Source organism: Lipotes vexillifer, unplaced genomic scaffold (assembly GCF_000442215.2).
Source record: "Lipotes vexillifer unplaced genomic scaffold, Lipotes_vexillifer_v1.1 scaffold408, whole genome shotgun sequence".
Lineage (NCBI taxonomy): Eukaryota > Metazoa > Chordata > Mammalia > Artiodactyla > Lipotidae > Lipotes > Lipotes vexillifer.
This window is the reverse complement of record NW_006787469.1, coordinates 236449-257569: the sequence shown is the minus strand read 5'-3', so window position 1 is coordinate 257569 and position 21121 is coordinate 236449. Positions and strand designations below refer to the sequence as shown.

The window sequence follows — 21121 nt, the reverse complement described above, 5'->3', positions numbered from 1 at the left end:
AGCAGGAATTCACCATGACTTTAATTTGCATTCCCCTAATGGCTAGTTATGTTAAACATCTTTTGCTGAGCTGATATTCCACTCTATATCCTCTCTGCCAAAGCCCATTAAAGATTTTTAATTAGATTGTTTTCTTACTGTTGAGTTTTCAGAGTTTTTACATATTCTGAATATAAGTCCTTTGCAGGTATGTGATTTGCAAATATTTTCTCCCAGTCTATAATCTGTCTTTTCATTCTCTTAACAGTGTCTTTCACAAGCAAAGCTTTTAATTTGATTCAGTCCAATTCGTCAGTTTCTTCTTTTATCAATCATGATTTTGGTATCATGTGAAAGGACTTCTTGCTTATACCAGCTCACAAAGATTTTCCATGTTTGCTTCTAAAAGCTGTATAGCTTTATACTTCACATTTAAATGTGGTACATTTTATTTTATTTTATTTATTTTTGAGATATAATAGCTGACATTTATTTAGTGCTCAGGACATGTAACATCTCATTTAATCCTCATGGTGGTTCTGAGGTTTTTAAGACAATGTCAAATTCCAGTTCAAAATTCCAGTTCAGAAGCAATAATCAGGACAAATATTGTATTATTATCAGAGACAATTTCAAATGAAAATATAACTTTCACAGATCAATATGCATCAAATAGTACTGCATCAAAATATAAAGTAAAAATTATAAGTACAAGAAGAAATGAGAGGGCTTCCCTGGTGGAACAGTGGTTAAGAATCTGCCTGCCGATGCAGGGGACACGAGTTCGAGCCCTGGTCTGGGAAGATGATGTGCAGTACATTTTAAGTTTATTTTTGTATAATGTGTGTGGTTTAGGTCAAGGTTCACTACTTTTGTATTTGGATGTCCAATTGTTCCAACACCACTTATCAAAAGTGCTATTCTTTTTCCACTTTGCAACTTTGGCCATATTTGTGTGAGTCTATTTCTAGAATCTATTTAATTGATCTATATATCTATCCCTTTGCCAATATCACAGTCTTGATTGTGGTAGCTTTGTACTAAGTTTTAAAATCATGTAGTTTGATTTTCCCAACATTTTTCCTTTTTTAAAATTTATATTTATTTAACATCTTTATTGGAGTATAATTGCTTTACAATGGTGTGTTAGTTTCTGCTTTATAACGAAGTGAATCAGTTATACATATACATATGTTCCCATATCTCTTCCCTCTTGCGTCTCCCTCCCTCCCACCCTCCCCAACATTTTTCTTTTCCAAAATTGTTTTGGTTGTTTTAGGTCTTTGCCTTTCTATACAAATTCTAAAATTGGTTTCTCTATAACTACAAACAGTGCTGCTGGGATTTTTGTTGTTGTTGTTGTTATTGCTTTAATCTATAAATCAACTTGAGGAGAATCAACATCTTAACTATAGTGAATCTTCCAATTCATGAATACATGTCTCTCCATTTATTTAAATTGTCTTACTTTTTTTAAAATCAGGGTTTTACAGTTTTCAGCATAGAGATCTCATACATATTTTGCTACATTTATACCTAATTCTTTCATTTTGGGAGAGCTATTATAAATGGATTTTTTAAAATTCAGTTTTCAATTGTTTATTGCTAGTATACAGAAATATGATTGCTTTTTGTGGGCTGACATTGAACCACTTGCTAAACTCATTTATTGTAGGAATTTTTTTGTGGATTCCTTGGGATTTTCTACATATACAATCATGCCATCTGCAAATAGAGACAGTTTTATTTCTTCCTTTCCAATCAGTATGCCATTATTTCTTCAAATATTTTTGCCACACCACAACCGTTCTCTTCACATTCTGGGTCTCTGATGACACAAATGTTAGGTCTTATGAGAGTCTCAAGGTTTCTGAAGCTGCTTATTTATTTATTTTTAACTTTTTTTCTCTATTCCTCAAATTGGATTTTTACTTATCTATTTTTAAGTTCACTGACTTATTCATCTGTTATATCCTCTCTGCTACCGAGCCCATCCAGTGAGTTTTTCACTTCCATTATTGTATTCCTCTGTTCTAAAATTTCCATTTAGTTCTTCTTTATATCTTCTATTTCTTTGCTGAGACTTTCTATCTTCCCACTCATTCCTGGAATATGGTCATAATAGCTGATTTTAAAAGTCTTTTTGAGATAATTTTAACATCTGTGATCCTGGCACTGGCATCTGTTTTCTGTCTTTTCCCATGTGAGTTCAGATTTCACTGGTTCTTTTTAAGCTGAGTAATTCAAGATTGTATTCTGGATGTTTTGAATATTATCTTATGAGAATCTGAGTCTTATTTAAGTCCCACCAAGAATGTTGGTGTTTTTGTTTTAGCCAGTAATTGACCCAATTGGGTTCACATTTCAAGTTCTGACCATCCTTCTGCAGGCTGCATTTCCAATTTCAGTTCAGTTTGCAAAGCCTTTGTAGTCATACTGAATGTGTTCCATAATCATTCCACGCAGTGTCCAGTTTGGGGCTTGGGGGTGGTCTACCCCATAATTCAGTCCTCAATGTTTTGTATGCTGTTTAGGATCACACCCATGCACGCACAGCTTGGAAGTCAGCGCAGAAGTCGGTGAGCAACTTTAAGTGATCAGTTTCCCAAGCTCCTCATTCTCCTGCAATCTTTTGGTTTCCTGGGGATTCCCTTTTTCAGCCTTCCAGCAGAAAGCTGGGGCTTCATTAACCCCATTCTGCCATGTACTTCCTGTAACTGTGCCCACATAAGGGCCAAGCAACAGAAGAGCAGAGGGAGAAGAAAAGCAATGGGATTTGGAAAGTTCCCTTCCCTCTGAGATTTAGGCTCCTGCCTGCCCCACTGACGCCACTGCAGCTACTGCCCAGGATTGCTTGAGGCCTTGGGGCCAAAAGAATGAAGAAAAGGGGGGAAAAAAAAGAAAAAAGAGAAGATGTGGGATTGCCACATTTTCTCTGAATATTAGGAGACCCCTTTCCTGCTCCTTGAGTCAGAACTAGAGGGCTTCTCGTGGTGCTTTTTCTGTCCATGTTAATAATGCTCACGTCCAAGATTCAGGATACATTAAGTTCAGGCTGGGGCGTACTGGAAGAAAAAAAAAATGGTAAACTCACCGCCGGTTCAGTAGTACTTTGAATTCTGGTCTTCTTCCCCAATCTGCCTCCTACTATTTATTTTTCAGAGTCCTCAAATAGCCACTCCAAGCATTCTGTCCAGGTCTTATAGCTGCATTCAGTGGGAGAGACAGGGTGAAGTGTGCTTACTCCATCTTATCTGGAACCAGAACCTGGACTACTGCTTTTCATAAAAAATTTTGTAGGACTGATTGACTAAACTATTTGTTAAATTTGGTTATAAGAAATTAAAATTTAAAAATAAATAATTCCTGTAATAACCTTATTGAGGAAAAGGGAACAAGCAAGCTAATAGGATCACATTTTTTTAAGCACATATACTTTTGGAAATTAAATGCTTAGGAAAAAAGTGAAGTTCTTAATTGTACTTTGCTTTACTTCTTTAAATCTTATTCTACCTGTGGATTTTTATAAATACTGAGACTAAGTACTTATCCAAAGTATGAGACAGAGGAAGCCAATTGCAGATGAGAAGCTATAAACTGTTTAAGAAATTGAAAAAAAGTTCAGGATGACCAACCCTCTGAGTGTAAGCCCAACAGTTTCAAGAAATGAGGCTAGAGAAGCAGGCAGGCATCAGTTCAAAGTTTTGTATGCCATGTTAATCTAAGGTGGGTGGATTTACCTGAGTAAAGGAAGGCCCTGAAGTGTTTTAGCAATGGTCGGGGGTGACATGATCCGACTGGTATTTTTGAAGGATCACTCCTCTGTAGAACATAAAGGAGCATAGAAAATGAGTCTTACTGTCTGAATCTAAAGGGTCACATCAAGTTGCAGGACAGTATATACTAGTAAGATTCCACACGTGGTTGGGGGCTATGGGTAGGGAGGGAGATTTTATACACACACATACACAAAGGCACACACATAATATTATTATACACATCTTATATAATCACATGATTATATATCCAAATATATCCATAAATCATATGATTATATGAATTTATATCTGATTATGATTCTATATAATTATATATATATGTATGTATATATGTGGATAAATAGATTAAAATATGTATTGAATGTTTCTGGAAAAAAACACAAGAAACCAGTAAGAGTGGTTAGAGAAGGAGAGTGAAGGGCTAAGAGAAAAAATCTTTTACTTTTCACATTATTCTTCTGTTTGATTTTTAAATTCTTTTACTATGAACATTTACACTCTTAAAAAGGGTTGTAAAAAAAATGGAAGATCTTATGCATAAATTAGATATGAGAGATATAAGATATTAAAGCAGGATATGTATGAGTGAGCCTAGTGTTCAGTAACACTGTTTCTAGCATATAGTAAGCACTCAAACACTGTTACAGATCTTCCCACAAATAAGATATTACCAACCATTTATAAAGTAATTTCACAACACAAAACAGCTTTCTAATTACATTACACTACACTATACTGCACTAATTTACCAGGTATTTTCAATCATTCAGAAATGTGAGGAAAGATAAAGAGTAAGAATGGATTTTAAAGATATTTATTATTATCATCTAATTACATTTTTACAGTAAAAGAAATGCTTGCATATTTGTCTCAATTTCTTAAGCACCAAAGGGTATAAAGGGAAACAGCAAAAGAGCCTTTCCTGCCCTGGTCCTTCTAATTCCAATAGCCAAATACAACCATTCCAAATGGCCTCTTGAGTTCTATACAATTCCAGACTTTCTTTGCGCATATAAAGCACATATAAATATATATACTTATATACATTATATTCTCTTTCAAGGAAATAAACCTCTGCTCCTTAAAATAATCTAGACCTATTCTATTATGTTGGCTAAAAAGTTCGATCAGGTCTTTTCACATGAGCTTATGGAAAAACCCAGACAAAATTTCTGGCCAACCCGATATTTCTTACGTGTCATTTTTCTAAACCCAAATAGAGTAATGAATAGACAAATCACTAAACTGGCAGATAAAGTTAAATCTTTCAAGTCAGGAAATGCTAAAATGGACATACTAACAGATAAAGTTCTCAATGATCGCCTAACACCCTTTGATAGAAAAGATAAACCTTAACCAGGGCAAGCAAAAGTTACTTTAAGGGGAAAAAATGCACAGGCTGAAATGAACAAAAGGACAGATGATAGGTTTTTAAAAGGTTAAAATATATAATGAGGGGTAAGGGTTTATCCCAAACCTTTAGGTCCCAGAGTCTGACTATTATGCTCTTCCATAAAAGGAGTCATCAGAGATCTTCTAACACACCCTTTGATTAAACAGAAACTTAACGAGGGCAAGCAAATTTGGAATAACTTTCATAGACATTCTATACAGAACAGACCAGAGGTCTAATCCAGAATTTACATATTTCTTATATTCTTATGACTGGGGTAAGAAAGTGGTCACATATTACAGCAGTAGCTGGAGACGTCAAGGAGGGAAGGCAGAAGAGGTGCAGTTGATCTTCTGTAATAGTTTTCCTTCATCTCAACTTTCAGCTTGTGTTCTGCAGTTTCTAAGGCAAAAATAAAATCCAGGACCAATATTTCAGGGTTTAAAAAAAAAGCCTCCAGAAGTCAGAATAAAAATCACAATCCCTTTATGGGCTGTTAGGAAAAAGGTAGTTTTTCCCTGCATTTATATGGGGCAAGAAAAATTAATTCCTAACTATTTTAACTGAGAATAATAAAATTATTTGGTTATCAAACAGTGGCATTTACTCTCTTATTTCTTAATATTAATAGGATCTTCACTTGCTTTTAGAGGATGTAGAGGAGAAAAACTTTTAAATAATTCAACAAGCTTTTAATTAATTACTTTTTCACCCAAGGTAATGAATAAAGAGTAAAACCTCAGTTTTACTCAAGTTGGTGCTTTAAAAGAACACAAGAGACAAGATGATGTTGCTCATTTACAGCATGAAGTAAAGAGCTAAAATGGGACAGAAAGGCTGGGCAAGGTTCTAGTCACTCATTGATTTAAGTAGTAATTTTTAAGTACAAACAAATTCATTAGATTGAACACATTATGGAGGGAAGACACATAAGAATTAGTGAGAAACCTGATCTACAGAATATTTTTAAAGAAAAACTATTTATAAGCTTAGGTATATATTTATATTTCAACTGGAAGCAAGTAAACAAAATATAAACTTTTAAAGATCCTAGGAAGACTTCCTTTGATGAAAAGATGTAAGGATAAATTTTAGTCACAATATTCTGAATTCCCAAAATATTACACCAACTATATGCAAAGGTTAAAAAAAACTTCCAAACCAAACAGAAACCATTTTCTGGAACACCCAAGTGACTGGCTTTTGTAACAATGAAGAATTGAACATCTATATAATATGGTTTTGAGAATCTAAGCCATAGTCATCAAAAGGTGACTTTATCAACTAGTATTTATAACACTCTTTAACAAATTATTCCAGAATCTTAACAATTCTTTTTCTTACCAAAAAATTAAATTTTATTAACAAAATGACAAAACAGAAGAGTTAATGTTATCCTATTCTCCACATCTCCATTTACAAATGTATCAGCAAATACAAAGCCACAGTCTGCTATCATTTTAACACTAAGCATAATATGTCAACTTTAAAAGTACATAATTCCAGGGCTTCCCTGGTGGTGCAGTGATTAAGAATCCCCCTGCCAATATAGTGGACACGGGTTTCAGCCCTGGTCTGGGCAGATCCCACATGCCGCGAAGCAACTAAGCCCATACGCCACAACTACTGAGCCTGCGCTCTAGAACCCGTGAGCCACAACTACTAAAGCCTGTGCACCTAGAGCCTGTGCTCTACAACAAGAGAAGCCACCGCAATGAGAAGCCTGCGCACCTCAATGAAGAGTAGCCCCCACTCACTGCAACTAGAGAAAGCCCACATGCAGCAACGAAGACCCAATGCAGCCAAAAATAAAATAAACAAATTTAAAAATTAAAAAATAAAAGTGCATAATTCCTGCCCTTTTAGAGCCTGAAATTTAAAAGAGAACACAAATATGTTTTTAAAAATAAAATAAACAATGTAAACAAATTGAAAAGTGCAAATAGAATAAACCAGGCAAATCTACTATTTATGAAAACCTATTGAGAGAAATGTGTTGGTCTAATAGCGATTAGTGTCCTAGTCCCCACACCGTGATCTCAATTGTTTTCCAAAACAAGGAAGTAGGGATCTTGGAGAAAAAGGGTTCCTGATTCCAACTCTGCTGAAGGGAAAGTTCAAGGAGAGCCTGAAACATGTACTGGGCCAGAAAGCTAGAATGATATCAAAGAACACTGTCCTTCCATCAGAAGGACAAGCAGCCAATATAAAAGGGCTTCCACTAGCGAAAAAAAGTGAAAATTTTAGTCTGAGAAGAATAATGACTGCAGTGAGTTAAAATAAAATATATAAAAATCCATGATCTCATAGTGATACTCAAAACGAAAATCAGACCAGAGGGCAGACAGCAGAAGCAAGAAGAACTACAATCCTGCAGCCTGTGGAACAAAAACCACATTCACAGAAAGACAGACAAGATGAAAGGGCAGAGGGCTATGTACCAGATGAAGGAACAAGATAAAACCCCAGAAAAACAACTAAATGAAGTGGAGATAGGCAACCTTCCAGAAAAAGAATTCAGAATAATGATAGTGAAGATGATCCAGGACCTCGGAAAAACAATGGAGGCAAAGAGAAAGAAGATGCAAGAAATGTTTAACAAAGACCTGGAAGAAATAAAGAACACACAAACAGAGATGAACAATACAATAACTGAAATGAAAAATATACTAGAAGGAATCAAGAGCAGAGTAACTGACACAGAAGAACGGATAAGTGACCTGGAAGACAGAATGGTGGAATTCACTGCTGTGGAACAGAATAAAGAAAAAAGAATGAAAAGAAATGAAGACAGCCGAAGAGACCTCTGGGACAACATTAAACACAACAACATTCACATTATAGAGGTCGCAGAAGTAGAAGAGAGAGAGAAAGGACCCAAGAAAATATTTGAAGAGATTATAGTTGAAAACTTCCCTAACATGGGAAAGGAAAGAGCCACCCAAGTCCAGGAAGTGCAGAGCGTCCCATACAGGATAAACCCAAGAAGAAACACACCGAGACACAAGTAATCAAACTGGCAAAAAGTAAAGACAAAGAAAAATTATTGAAAGCAGCAAGGGAAAAAAGACAAATAACATATAAGGGAACTCCCATAAGATTAACAGCTGATTTCTCAGCAGAAACTCTACAAGCCAGAAGGGAGTGGCATGATATACTTAAAGTGATGAAAGGAAGAACCTTACAACCAAGATTACTCTACCCAGCAAGGATCTCATTCAGATTCGAGGGAGAAATCAAAAGCTTTACAAACAAGCAAAAGCTAAGAGAATTCAGCACCACCAAACCAGCTCTACAACAAATGCTAAAGGAACTTTTATAAGTGGGACACAAGAGAAAAAAACGACCTAAAAAACAAACCCAAAACAATTAAGAAAATGGTCATAGGAACATACATATCGATAATTACCTTAAACGTGAATGAATTAAGTGCTCCAACCAAAAGAGACAGGCTTGCTGAATGGATACAAAAACAAGACCCATATATATGCTGTCTACAAAAGACCCACTTCAGACATAGGGACACATACAGACTGAAAGTGAGGGGATGGAAAAAGATATTCCATGCAAACGGAAATCAAAAGAAAGCTGGAGTAGCAAAACTTATATCAGATAAAATAGACTTCAAAGTAAAGAATGTTACAAGAGACAAGGAAGGACACTACATAATGATCAAGGGATCAATCCAAGAAGAAGATATAACAATTATAAATATATATGCACCCAACATAGGAGCACCTCAATACATAAGGCAACTGCTAACAGCTCTAAAAGAGGAAATCGACAGAAACACAATAATAGTGGGGGACTTTAACACCTCACTTACACCAATGGATAGATCATCCAAACAGAAAATTAATAAGGAAACACAAGCTTTAAATGACAAAACAGACCAGATTTAGTTGATAAATTAAATAAAGTTAATTGATATTTATAAGACATTCCATCCAAAAACAGCAGATTATACTTTCTTCTCAAGTACACACAGAATATTCTCCAGGATAGATCATACCTTGGGTCACAAATTAAGCCTCAGTAAATTTAAGAAAATTGAAATCATATCAAGCATCTTTTCTGACCATAATGCTATGAGATTAGAAATCAATTACAGGGGAAAAAACACAAACACATGGAGGCTAAACAATACGTTACTAAAGAACCAAGAGAGCACTGAAGATATCAAAAAGGAAACAAAAAAATACCTAGAGACAAATGACAATGAAAACACGAAGATCCAAAACCTATGGGATGCCCCAAAAGTAGTTCTAAGAGGGAAGTTTATACCTATACAAGCCTACCTCGAGAAACAAGAAACATCTCAAATAAACAATCTAACGTTACAACTAAAGGAAGTACAGAAAGAAGAACAAACAAAACCCAAAGTTACCAGAAGGAAAGAAATCATAAAGATCAGAGCAGAAATAAATGAAGTAGAAACAAAGAAAACAATAGCCAAGATCAATAAAACTAAAAGCTGGTTCTTTGAAAAGATAAGCAAAATTGATAAACCATTAGCCAGACTCATCAAGAAAAAGAGGCAGAGGACTCAAATCAATAAAATTAGAAATGAAAAAGGAGAAGGTGCAACAGACACCACAGAAATACAAAGCATCCTAAGAGACTACTACAAGCAACTCTATGCCAATAAAATGGATAACCTAGAAGAAATGGACAAATTCTTAGAAAGGTATAACCTTCCAAGACTGAACCAAGAAGAAATAGAAAATATGAACAGACAAATCACAAGTTATGAAATTGAAACTGTGACTAAAAATCTTCCAAAAAACAAAAATCCAGGACCAGATGGCTTCACAGGTGAATTCTATCAAACATTTAGAGAAGAGCTAACACCCATCCTTCTCAAACTCTTCCAAAAAACTGCAGAGGAAGGAACACTCCCAAACTCATTCTGAGGCCACCATCACCCTGATACCAAAAGATAGCAGACAAATATACTACCAAAAAAAAAAAATTACAGATCAATATCACTGATGAATATAGATGCAAAAATCCTCAGCAAAATACTAGCAAACAGAATCCAACAAGACGTTAAAAGTATACACCATGATCAAGTGGGATTTATCCCAGGGATTCAAGGATTCTTCAATATATGCAAATCAATCAATGTGACACACCATATTAACAAACTGAAGAAGAAAAACCATATGATCATCTCAATAGATGCAGAAAAAGCTTTTGACAAAATTCAACACCCATTTATGATAAAAACTCTCCAGAAAATGGGCATAGAGGGAACCTACCTCAACATACTAAAGGCCATATATGACAAACCCACAGCAAACATCATTCTCAATGGTGAAAAACTGAAAGCATTTCCTCTAAGATCAGGGAGAAGACAAGGATGTCCGCTCTCACCACTATTATTTAACATAGTTTTGGAAGTCCTAGCCACGGCAATCAGAGAAGAAAAAGAAATAAAAGGAATCCAAATTGGAAAAGAAGAAGTAAAACTGTCACTGTTTGCAGATGACATGATACGACACACAGAGAATCCTACAGATGCCACCAGAAAACTACTAGGGCTAATCAATGAATTTGGTAAAGTTGCAGGATACAAAAGTAATGCACAGAAATCTCTTGCATTCCTATACACTAATGATGAAAAGTCTGAAAGGGAAATTAAAGAAACACTCCCATTTATCACTGCAACAAAAAGAATAAAATACCTAGGAATAAACCTACCTAGGGAGACAAAAGACCTGTATGCAGAAAACTATAAGACACTGATGAAAGAAATTAAAGATGTTACCAACAGATTGAGAGATATACCATGTTCTTCGACTGGAAGAATCAATATTGTGAAAATGACTATACTACCCAAAGCAATCTACAGATTCTATGCAATCCCCATCAAATTACCAATGGCATTTTTTACAGAACTAGAACAAAAAATCTTAAAATTTCTATGGGGACACAAAAGACCCCAAATAGCCAAAGCATTCTTGAGGGAAAAAAACGGAGCTGGAGGAATCAGACTCCCTGACTTCAGACTAGACTACAAAGCTACAGTAATCAAGACAATATGGTACTGGCACAAAAACAGAAACAAAGATCAATGGAACAGGATAGAAAGCCCGGAGATAAACCCACACACCCATGGTCAACTAATCTATGACAAAGGAGGCAAGGATATACAATGGCGAAAAGACAGTCTCTTCAATAAGTGGTGCTGGGAAAACGGGACAGCTACATGTAAAAGAATGAAATTAGAACACTCCTTAACACCATACACAAAAATAAACTCAAAATGGATTAGAGACCTAAATGTAACACCGGGCACTATAAAATTCTTAGAGGAAAACATAGGAAGAACACTCTTTGCCATAAGCCACAGCAAGATAGTTTTTGATCCATCTCCTACAGTAATGGAAATAAAAACAAAAATAAACAAATGGGACCTAATGAAACTTCAAAGCTTTTGCACAGCAAAGGAAATCATAAACAAGACGAAAAGACAACCCTCAGAATGGGAGAAAATATTTGCAAACGAATCAACAGACAAAGGATTACTCTCCAAAATATATAAACAGCTCATGCAGCTCAATATTAAAAAAACAAACAACCCAATCCAAAAATGGGCAGAATAGCTAAATAAACATTTCTCCAATGAACACGTACAGATGGCCAAGAAGCACATGAAAAGCTGCTCAACATCACTAATTGTTAGAGAAATGCAAATCAAAACTACAATGAGGTATCACCTCACACCAGTTAGAATGGGTATCATCAGAACATCTACAAACAACAAATGCTGGAGACGGTGTGGAGAAAAGGCAACCCTCTTGCACTATTGGTGGGAATGTAAATTGATACTGCCACTATGGAGAACAGTATGGAGGTTCCTTAAAAACCTAAAAATAGAATTACCATATGACCCAGCAATCCCACTACTGGGCATATCCCAGAGAAAACCATAATTCAAAAAGACACATGCAGGGACTTCCCTGGTGGTGCAGTACTTAAGAATCCACCTGCCAATGCAGGGGACACAGGTTCACGCCCTGGTCTGGGAAGATCCCACATGCCACGGAGCAACTAAGCCCGTGCGCCACAACTACGGAGCCTGCGCTCTAGAGCCCGTGAGCCACAACTACTCAGACTGCGTGCCACAACTATTGAAGCCCACCCGCGTATAGCCCACGCTCTGCAACAAGAGAAGCCACCTCAGTGAGAAGCTCGCGCACCACATCGAAGAGTAGCCCCCAGTTGCCGCAACTAGCGAAAGCCTGTGTGCAGCAATGAAGACCGACGCAGCCAAAAATAAAGAAAAAAAAAAGACACATGCACCCCAATGTTCATTGCAGCACAATTTACAACAGCCAGGTCATGGAAGCTACATAAATGCCCATCTACAGATGAACAGATAAAGAAGATGTGGTACATGTATACAATGTAATATTACTCACCCATAAAAAGGAACGAAATTGGGTCATTTGTAGAGACATGGATGCATCTAGAGACTGTCATACAGAGTGAAGTAAGTCAGAAAGAGAAAAACAAATATCGTATATTAACGCATAAATGTGGAACCTAGAAAATGGTACAAATGAACTGGTTTGCAGAGCAGAAATTGAGACACAGAAGTAGAGAAAAAAACGTACGGACACAAAGCAGGGAAAGCGGCAGGGGGTGGGGGTGGGGGTGTGATGAATTTGGAGATTGGTATTGACATGTATACACTGATGTGTATAAAATGGATGACTAATAAGAACCTGCTGTATAAAAAAATAAATAAAATTTTAAAACAAACGAAAAACACTTCACTATTCACAAAAGGGCACAACTTGGTGTTCTAAAAATTGGTAAATAAAAAGGAAAAAATTCAAGCCTTTATCCTACCCTTCTTGTAGTAACTATTATTTCAGGGGAAACAAACAGCTAATGAAATAAAGTTCTACTCTGTAGAATAATTCCAATTCAGAAATTTGGAAGGAATAAGAGATTTAGAAAAATCACCATTTTGCAACCCCTGTAGAAACAATGGATCAAGACACTGTACTCAGGACTTTCCTGGTGGCACAGTGATTAAGAATCCACGTGCCAAAGCAGGGGACACAGGTTCGATCCCTGGTCCGGGAATATCCTACATGCCGTGGAGCAACTAAGCCCACGTGCCACAACTACTGAGCCTGAGCTCTAAAGCCTGCGAGCCGCGACCACTGAAGCCCGTGCACCTAGAGCCCATGCTCCATAACGAGAGAAGCCACCGTAATGAGAAGCCCGCACACCGCAATGAAGAGTAGCCCCCAGTCTCCGCAACTAGAGGAAGCCCACACGCAGCAATGAAGACCCAACGCAGCCAAAAATAAATAAATAAATAAATAAATTTTTTAAAAAAGCCTCTGGGTCTAACTACAAGTTCACAGGAAATGTGGAGGATAGAGGAACACGTTAAACAACACTGCAAGGATGTGATCAATGAAATCCAGAATGTGGACTATTCTATCAAACTAAGAACTTCATTTCTCAACAAATAAACGGCAAGGCCAAAATTTAAAAGAAAAAAAAAAGTAGGGGAGGGGGAACTCTTACATATTAAGAGAGACTTAAGAGAGATGTCAACCAAATGCAATGTCCCTACCATGTGACGTGAAACTTGATTTGAACAACTCAATGGTAAAAGGATATTTTTGAGATAGCGGGAGAAATTAAACACTGGCTGCTAGATTTTATATGGTACTGAGAAATAACTTAATTTCCTTAGGTGTTTTAGACTATAATGTTTATGTTATTAATAAGGGAGTCCCCTAATGTAAATTATGGACTTTAGTTAATAATAATGTATCAATACTGGTTCACCAATTGTAACAAATGTACTACACTAATGCAAGATGTTATTAATAGAGGAAACGGTAGATGGGGTTCATTAATAGAGGAAACTGTAGAAACTGCTCATTTTTTCTGTAAACCTAAACCAGTTCCAAAAAGTAAAGTCTATTAATTAAAAAAAAGAAACACTGGAACATGGGCTTCCTCTCCAGTGAGATTCTCCAATCCATTCTTAAAACTGGTCACCTGAAGAGTTTCCATAGTAATTTCACTTTCTCAATAATGCAGATTTCCCCAAATTTTCCTAATGTTTAACATCAGCTACTTCTCATATCATTCTTTTTTTTTTCTTGGTAGGGAATAAGTGACTAAGACTTTCTATATTCCAATAGATATAATTTAATGGATTCACAAAATCATCAATCATCAACAAAGCTCTTACAGGCAAAGTAATGTCTGTCAATTTTTGATATGTTTCCAAACACCCATGCCCCAACCTCAACCCAACAGATTTCCTACTGGCCTGTAATTCATAACCCTGAAATAAAGACTATTTTCATTAAAAAATAAAAATGGAGACCTTATCTATTAGATAAAGACCCATACTGAAGTATTTACAGATGATGTGATGCCTAGGATTTCTTTTGAAATACTTCAGCAAGCTGGGAAAAAATGTAGGACATAGATGCAACAAGCCTGGCCAAACACTGATACTTACCGAAGCTGAGTAATGGGTACATGAATGCTCATTATACAACTCTATTTTTATGTATATTTAAGATTTTTCATAATAAAAAATTAGGGGAAAAAAACAAATTTAAGATTTGCCTGTCTCCCTGCAGGATTCTAGACATGTATAAAATTTTGTTAAGATTGGAAAGGAAATCTATCTTTTTAAAAAGTATTGATGGGGCTTCCCTGGTGGCACAGTGGTTCAGAGTCCGCCTGTCGATGCAGGGGACACGGGTTCGTGCCCCAGTCCGGGAAGATCCCACATGCCGTGGAGCGGCTGGGCCCGTGAGCCATGACCACTGAGCCTGCGCGTCCGGAGCCTGTGCTCCGCAATGGGAGAGGCCACAACAGTGAGAGGCCCATGTACCGCAAAAAAAAAAAAGTATTGATGGTAGGTACTGCAGAATTACTAGCGATCAGATTTAGAATCACAGGACAAAAGGGTTTTTTTCCCCTCTTGTACCAGCACTGCAAATAAAACTTATTTATTAAAATGAAAAAGAAAAAAAGAGTGGTGCGGTGATATAGAGTTCAAGAGACCATAAAAATGGAGAAGTAAAGATAGGTAGAATGTCCCTATAAAATATTTATTAAGATGGGAGAGAAGAGAAAAAAAAGAATCTAACAGAGTAGGGAGGCAATAACGCTTTGCACAGTGTCAAAGCAAATAAATTGAAAACAAAGATTTGAAGATAGTATAGTCATAAACTGAGCGAAGAAACAAATAAATGGTCATATAGAGATGTAGCTCTGAACAATGATATTAATAAAAGGAGAAGCTTAATAAGTTTTTACAGTTCTATTTAATAAGGAAACTTCAGAGAATAACTGAGTATAGAAGTACTACCTAAGAGACCTATAGACAAGGGGTCTAGTTGAGCAGTGACTAAAACATTCAGACTCATTTGTAAAACCCAAGTATAATTCATAAGTTTAGCTTGATTCAATAGAGAATTGTAGGATATACATCTAGAATATTTCAGAGGGCTTTGAAAAGAGAGTTATCTGCTATAGTAGCGTGGGGAAGGTCATTCAGAAGGAAAGATGAAAAAAAAAAAAAAGAAGGAAAGATGAGGTAAAACGCTAAGGCCTTCGCAATTTAGGGCCAATGAGAAAGGAACATACTACTATGAGAGTTATGCACGAGCCGAGGAAATCTAGGATTGTTAAGTACAGGAAAGACTGGGAGAAAACTCAGAACTGAAGGAATCCAGGAAAAGACATTATGAGAATTTTGAATAGGGGGATTGATTTTTAAAAGAAACAAAACTTAGGGTTCAGGCTAAATTCATCATAAAAAAACAAAGAAACAGGGCTTCCCTGGTGGCGCAGTGGTTGAGAGTCTGCCTGCTGATGCAGGGGACACGGGTTCGTGTCCTGGTCCGGGAAGATCCCACATGCCGCGGAACAGCTGGGCCCGTGAGCCATGGCCGCTGAGCCTGCACGTCCGGAGCCTGTGCTCCGCAACGGGAGAGGCCACAACAGGGAGAGGCCACAACAGTGAGAGGCCCGCGTACCACAAACAAAAAACAAACAAACAAAAAACAACAAAGAAACAAATCCTATACCAGTTATCAAAAATTGAACATCAACTTTAAACCAACCAATCCTATAAAGGGCTAGCCTCTGGTTATATACCTTTTCCTTGCACATTTAGTCTTTTTATTGGGGTCACTGAGTAAGAAAATCATTATGCCAACAGGCAGGCAGAAGCAAGCAGCTCAGCCCCATAAAAATGTTCTCAAAGTGTACAGATACCAAAGCACCTTCAACAAAAAGAAATTGTGAGGCATAAGTATGCAGAAGGCACAGTCAGAAAGCCAAGAAAAGAAAGTCAAGGGCTGTCCATTGAAATACAGACCAAAAGATTAAAAATCTACTTATTTTGGAAAGTGAAGGGTCCTGAGGAATAGGATGTCACGTGGTAATAAGCAAGAAAGAAAAACATTTTAGGTAATAGTACGAAAGATAAAATAAGAAGGAAAGGACAGACTCAACATCCAAGGATCTCTAATTCACCCATTAAAAGGTACTAAACTGTTCTTCAAGCTTTATCACATACAATGCTAAGTAAACCATGGCCAAAATAGGCAGGAGAACTTACTGAAAGGGCTACAAAGCTGTATTCTGCCTCATCTGGAAGCATCTCCTCAGGACCAAGTAGGAGAAAGACAGGTGAAGCAGCACCGTCCAAGCCAAGCTGATGTTGACGTACCCTTTATGGACTTAGCTGAAAGTAAAACAGATCTCTTGGGATCTGTGCAAACCACGAAGAGGTAGCTCCAGCTGCACCTGTTTGTGGCCCCTATGTCACTGAGCTGGAAACAGCTCGAAAGAAATAGGGAAAAAGCAGAAAAGGTAAGAAAAAGAGAACACCATCCTTTTCTCTATCCTTTCTTCTCCAGTCATCCATTTTTTCTAGTAGTGACAATGGGTGTTGATCTATCCACTGTCTTCCTGATTTCCCATGTTTTAGGAAAGCTAAGTTTAGACTAAAAGTAACTATTAAACAGAGCTATAATTTTAGTAGCATCATGCTCTAATGAAATGAGCCAACTAGTAGAGAAACTCGGACAATGAGAAAGCTTAAGGCAAAGAGCAATGATTAAAAGAATAGATGTTGCGGGGTTTCCCTGGTGGCGCAGTGGTTGAGAGTCCGCCTGCCGATGCATGGGGACGCGGGTTCGTGCCCCGGTCCGGGAAGATCCCACATGCCGCAGAGCGGCTGGGCCCGTGAGCCATGGCCGCTGAGCCTACGCGTCTGGAGCCTGTGCTCCGCAACGGGAGAGGCCACAACAGTAAGAGGCCCGCATACAGCAAAAAAAAAAAAAAAAAAAAAAAATCTTGTTAAGAATAGATGTTGCCAGAATACGTAATACACATTTCATTAACTTAACAGAAACTAATTTACTAGAATTCCAGACATCATCATATCAGTTACTCACAAAGACAGCACATTCACCCTAGAGACTACACAGCCGTGAATTTGAGAGTCCTAAGCTACATAGCATTTTTTTTTAGTAAAAGGCGAAAGATTTATTCAATCTGAAGAGAAACCAGAGTATACACATTATTTTGTCCTTGCTATTGCTACCAACTACAGTTATTTCTACCAATTATAGCAACTTCCTTTGCTCTCTATGTTAGTACTAAATTGCTTTAGATGCTAATGAATGTCCCATAGCAATATCAAACCTTCTAGAGCTTAACAAGATCATTTAATGTGCTAATCACCCCTATTTAATTTTGATTCAGATAAAAGTTAAATATCAGTAATACCAGATTATGTCATAAACTGAAAATACAAAGATGAATCAAACTAGCCACGTATTCAGGGTTTTAATCACTTGATTGATGTCGGAAAAAAAAGTTATTTATGCTTGTGGTAAAACAATAGGGATACAAGTCATAAAATGGACCTCAAAAATGATGACAGGGCCAGAAAGAGTTATTCGATTAAACTGAAGCTAATGAAATCAACATATAACAAATACGATTAATCCATCCTTCAGTGTGATTTGAAGGCAGCTTCCTTAATGGGATTAAAGCATGTTTAACATCCAAAAACATAAGTAGAAACAACTCAGAGGTGTTCATGTTTGGCTATTTTTTTTAAAAAGGCAAGTTTTACCATAACAGACATTATGAAAACACTTTATAAAGCAGAATGTTTCAGGTTATTCACTCTCTCTCATCCTTGCTCACCATGAAAAGGAATTCCCAAAGTCCAATTACTCTAAGCAATCAGTATTTCTACAACTACCAGTGATAAAATTTCCAAAAGAAAAACGTTCAGCATGTTTAAACCAAGCTGACACCAGAATATTCAATTGATAGAGAATGTAATTGAGGTTCACAAAGGTAACAATAAATTATAAACTGTTTGGTATATCATACAAGAAGCTTACCTTGTAGTTTTTTCAATACAGCAACCTCCATTTTCAGAACTTGTTTTGGTTGTTGAGCTGATTCCACCTTCAGTGCAACATTTTCCCTGGTAAGCATGTCCAAGGCATCGTAAATTTCTCCAAAGCCCCCACCCCCAATCTTCCTCAACTGCATGGGAAATAAAATAAGAACACACACACACAAAATTACTAGAAGATTCTAATTAGAAACTAATTCATCTCTTATATTTAGAAAATAATATATAATTTGCTTATCCCTATTTTATGATAAAAGATCTCAACATTGTTAACTAGGCATATGCCAAGAACAAATACCTAGAAATAACATCAAAAGCTTTTCTCACAGTTTTTTGTTTGTTTGTTTGTTTTGTGGTACGCGGGCCTCTCACTGTTGTGGCCTCTCCTGTTGCAGAGCATAGGCTCCGGACGCGCAGGCTCAGCGGCCATGGCTCGCAGGCTCAGCCGCTCCGCGGCATGTGGGATCTTCCCGGACTGGGGCACGAACCCGTGTACCCTGCATCGGCAGGCGGACTCTCAACCACTGCGCCACCAGGGAAGCCCTTCTCACAGTTTTGTCCACAAAAAGTACTCAATTTATTTCAGCCACAAACAATTTTAAAATCTGGCCTACAGCCAGCATCAGAAGTATCATAAAAGACACAATATCTGAAAGCTTCACTTCCCACAAATACCCCTCAACAACCCTATTTATTCTAATTCTAAGGCAATCATTTGAAGACTTTTTAAATCCATAAAATCTTTCTGCCAACTGAAATCTTATCTGAAACCTGATTGGGATATGTATATGGGGAGGTTGGAGAAGGGACAGGGGCAGCCAGAGCCCAGCCCTCTCAGCACCATTTACCCTCCTTTCTGAGGCACTTAACAGGCTCCACAGAACAGCTCCTGCTCTAAACTATCCCAGTGTTCACTATATATCCATACGCTCAAAAAATAGTAAACTCTAATCAAATTAAAATTTTCATCAGGGAATTCCCTGGCAGTCCAGTGGTTGGGGGCTGGTGCTTTCATTGCCGTGGCCTGGGGTTCAATCCCTGGTTGGGGAACTAAGATCCTGCAAGCCACGTGGGACAGATAGATAGATAGATAGATAAATAAATAAATAAATACTTTCATCAAACACTTAATATTCTCCTTAATAAAATGTGTTAGCTTAACTGGGGAATATCGGGATCTTTGAGTATTAAAAGCAAGTTCTATGTTAATTAACTACACTCCAATATAAAATAAAAAGTTTTAAAAAATAATAAAATAGGGCTTCCCTGGTGGCGCAGTGGTTGAGAGTCCGCCTGCCGATGCAGGGGACATGGGTTCGTGCCCCGGTCCGGAAGGATCCCACATGCCGCGGAGTGGCTGGGCCCGTGAGCCATGGCCGCTGAGCCTGCGCTCCGCAGCGGGAGAGGCCACAACAGTGAGAGGCCCGCGTACCGCAAAAGAAAAAACTAATAATAATAATAAAATAAAATAAAAGCAAGTTCTGAAGAGCTAGTGACAACTGGAACTGTAGAACTGTGAGAAACTGGGGTGGGAGGGGGGAGGTGATATACTTCAACCTAGATACAGCATGACATTAGCCTTCTTCCATTTCCTGAAACTCAGTCTTCTCCTTAGCATGTTATCAAGCAGCCAGGATGTGATATAATGTAGGAAGTCATCACTGGAGGCACAGGGTCCTAAATCTTAACCACCCCAGAGGCCTCACCTCAAGTCCTACTTCTTTCCCCACACGGTCTGTACTGATTTCTGCATCTAGGTTGATTCCTTTATCTCTTCCAAATTTCTAAAGGAATTATGTGCTTAATCATTTAATTAATCATTTTACTATAAATACCTCAGGTATGACCTGTATTAATACACTATACAGTGTTTCAACTCATACTGTTTAACTGTCCATTGTCAATGCCCTATACCCCTACAATGAAACTAATCTTCTTCAAAGAGAGGGGGCCACTCCTTCTATTTTTTACTTCCCCCATAGCATTTGGCAAAGTGGTAAGTATATAATTATTGCTAAATAACTATTTACTGCTTTGTATACATAAGCCATAATCCTTCCTTATTCTGGTTTGGTGATGGGAAGAGATACCACGAGAAACTCTGATATGAGTTTGGGACTAAAAAAAGTTCCAGAACTTAATTTCAGTTAAATAAATTCTCTTTTTTGGTCCCTGACCGGGGCCCAATCATAATAATCTTATGATTATTTATATTTTGTCCATTAAACAAAGACTGTGTAACTCTAAAAAGTCATAAACAGTACCAAAGAGACATCTAATTATGGACTCTGATGCGAGTTGGCTTCATGTTTTTACCTCACAAAGAACCTTACCAAACAACAGAACAAAAATTCTAACCTGAAATAAATGATTTTGCTCCTTGGTCTATTCATATAAAATCATTTGAACAATAATAGAGCATGAATTTTTTTTTTTATTGAGCTCAACAAAACCCTAAGACATCACCAATGTTTATACGGCAAAGAGACAGAGGTAATTTAGTACGATGGTGATATGCAGACT

General features: G+C 37.3%; 1 protein-coding gene across 1 annotated transcript in view; it reads right to left on the bottom strand.

Moving 5' to 3' along the window:
- The window catches only part of TTBK2 (tau tubulin kinase 2), a 152124-nt gene that overhangs the window by 82783 nt on the left and 48220 nt on the right, over positions 1–21121 (bottom strand). The window contains exon 3 of the mRNA XM_007460122.1: positions 18582–18729. Coding sequence (XP_007460184.1) covers positions 18582–18729 — 148 coding nt within the window. The remainder of the gene's footprint in view (positions 1–18581; positions 18730–21121) is intronic.